At 40.2% G+C, this 1,851-nt stretch overlaps 1 protein-coding gene across 1 annotated transcript; it reads right to left on the bottom strand.

The window, feature by feature from the left end:
* Positions 1 to 444: 444 nt before the first annotated feature.
* LOC143671686 (transcription elongation factor A protein-like 1) lies at positions 445 to 892 on the bottom strand. The gene is given in 2 exon segments (XM_077146915.1): positions 445 to 544; positions 546 to 892. Coding segments are annotated over 2 exon segments (447 nt in total).
* Between the last annotated feature and the right edge of the window lie 959 nt (positions 893 to 1,851).

Below are 1,851 nucleotides of genomic sequence, written 5' to 3'. Positions count from 1 at the left end.
TTTTATCATTTTTTGAGCATGTGACACAAGTTCATCTTGAAAAAATAACAAATTCAGATACAGAAAAAAATATCTATTATTTAACACAGATAGCCATTATTAAGCTTCTGATGTATATACATTCAGTTTTTTCTTTGCAGGTTAATATATACAGTATTTTTTACAAAAATGGGATACTATATATACTTTTTGAAAACTGTTCTTTTAACTTTACTATATAAAGTACATCTTTCTATGCATATGGGTAAAATTCATGTTGGAAAGAGGGAGACTTGTAGATTGTAGGCGAATAAAAAGCTGTATGCCAGTTACAAGAGAAATACCTAAAACAAAGCCACACACAAAGTTAAAATTAAGGTGGGAACCAGGCTATAAGAAAATGCAAACGTAAATTTCAGTTGACAATACTAATACCAGGCAAAACAGACTTCAAGGCAGAACACATTAAATAGGATAAGGACAGTTCCATTTTGCATTCCAATGTATTACCATCAGTTTGTTTCTTGCTCCTTTCATCTCTTACATGTCATCTGCTACCTTTATCATTGGTTAAATTCCTGCCATATATGTTCCCTCTTTGTTGTGGGCACGAACCCTCAAGCCTTTCTCTAAAACTTCCTTCTTCTAGCTTATGTTTTCCTACTCCACAAGGAGGCTGCTCCATTGGAGGGTGCTCCTCAAAAAGGTACTTCCTAGAAAGGCTTTCCTGAGGAGGGTGCTCCTCAGAAAGTAGCATCTCAGGAAAGAATTCCTCCTGAGCAAACTCCTCTTCTGAGGAATGAGCCTCCGAAGATTGTTCCTCCGGGGAATACTTTTTGGGAGGGTGCTCCACAGGAGGTCGTTTTTCATTGATCTTTGGCATGCTCAGTGGCTGTTTTTCATTTTCTTGCATGGTTTTCCCATGTTGAGAATTGCCTTCTTTAAGCAATCATTCTAGACTTCTTCTGGTGGTTTGCTCATCGTCGACCTCTACTCAAGGTACACAACTGTGACCTGCCCACTTTCTTCTGCTTTTCCCCACTACCAAAGGGTAATGGGGAGATGGTGTCTGGACAAGCAAATAGGACCAGAAACAGAGCGATTTAGGCATACATAGGCTCCTACGTGAAAGTGAATCCACTTTTAAGATTTGTTATCCAGCAATTAGAAAACATTTCAAAACCTGGAGGAGTTCTAGTCATAGCTTTGCTATTTTTAAAATGTATGACCTTGACTGAGTTAGTAGAATGAGGATTATAACATTTTGTCTGCCTAACTCACAAGGTTATTGTGCTAGTTCGAAACTGTTAAGCACCCAAGAAAAACCACGTTCTTTTCCTAATCCAATCTTGTGGGGCAGGCCTATTGTTTAGGGTAGGACCTTTTATTAGATTGCCTCCATGGAGATGTTACACACCCAATTGTGGGTGTGCCCTTTCGATTAAATGAAGATGTGACTCCACCTATTCAATGTGGGTCTTGATTAGTTTACTAGAGCCCTTTTTTTTTTTTTTTCATGGGCAGGCACCGGGAATCAAACCCGGGTCCTCAGGCATGGCAGGCAAGCATTCTTACCTGCTGAGCCACCGTGGCCCACACATACTAGAGCCCTTTAAAAGAGGAAACACTTTGGAGGAAGCTCAGAAGTGACACAGATGCAGATCTTTGGAGATGCTTGGAGTGCTGAGAGAGAGCAGACATTTAGCACAGATGTTTGATAATGCAGAGCCCAGAAGATATCACCATATGCCTTCCCATGAGATGCTAAGCAAACCAGAAGCCAGAAGGATTCACAGGGGCTGAGAGAGCTATTTGAAACCAGATACCAGGAAACGATGCATACTTTCTTGAGTCAAAGTATCTTTCGCTGGA

Source organism: Tamandua tetradactyla, chromosome X (genome assembly GCF_023851605.1).
Source record: "Tamandua tetradactyla isolate mTamTet1 chromosome X, mTamTet1.pri, whole genome shotgun sequence".
Classification (NCBI taxonomy): domain Eukaryota; kingdom Metazoa; phylum Chordata; class Mammalia; order Pilosa; family Myrmecophagidae; genus Tamandua; species Tamandua tetradactyla.
The sequence above is the reverse complement of the archived record's forward strand: the minus strand, read 5'-3'. Positions and strand labels throughout refer to the sequence as shown.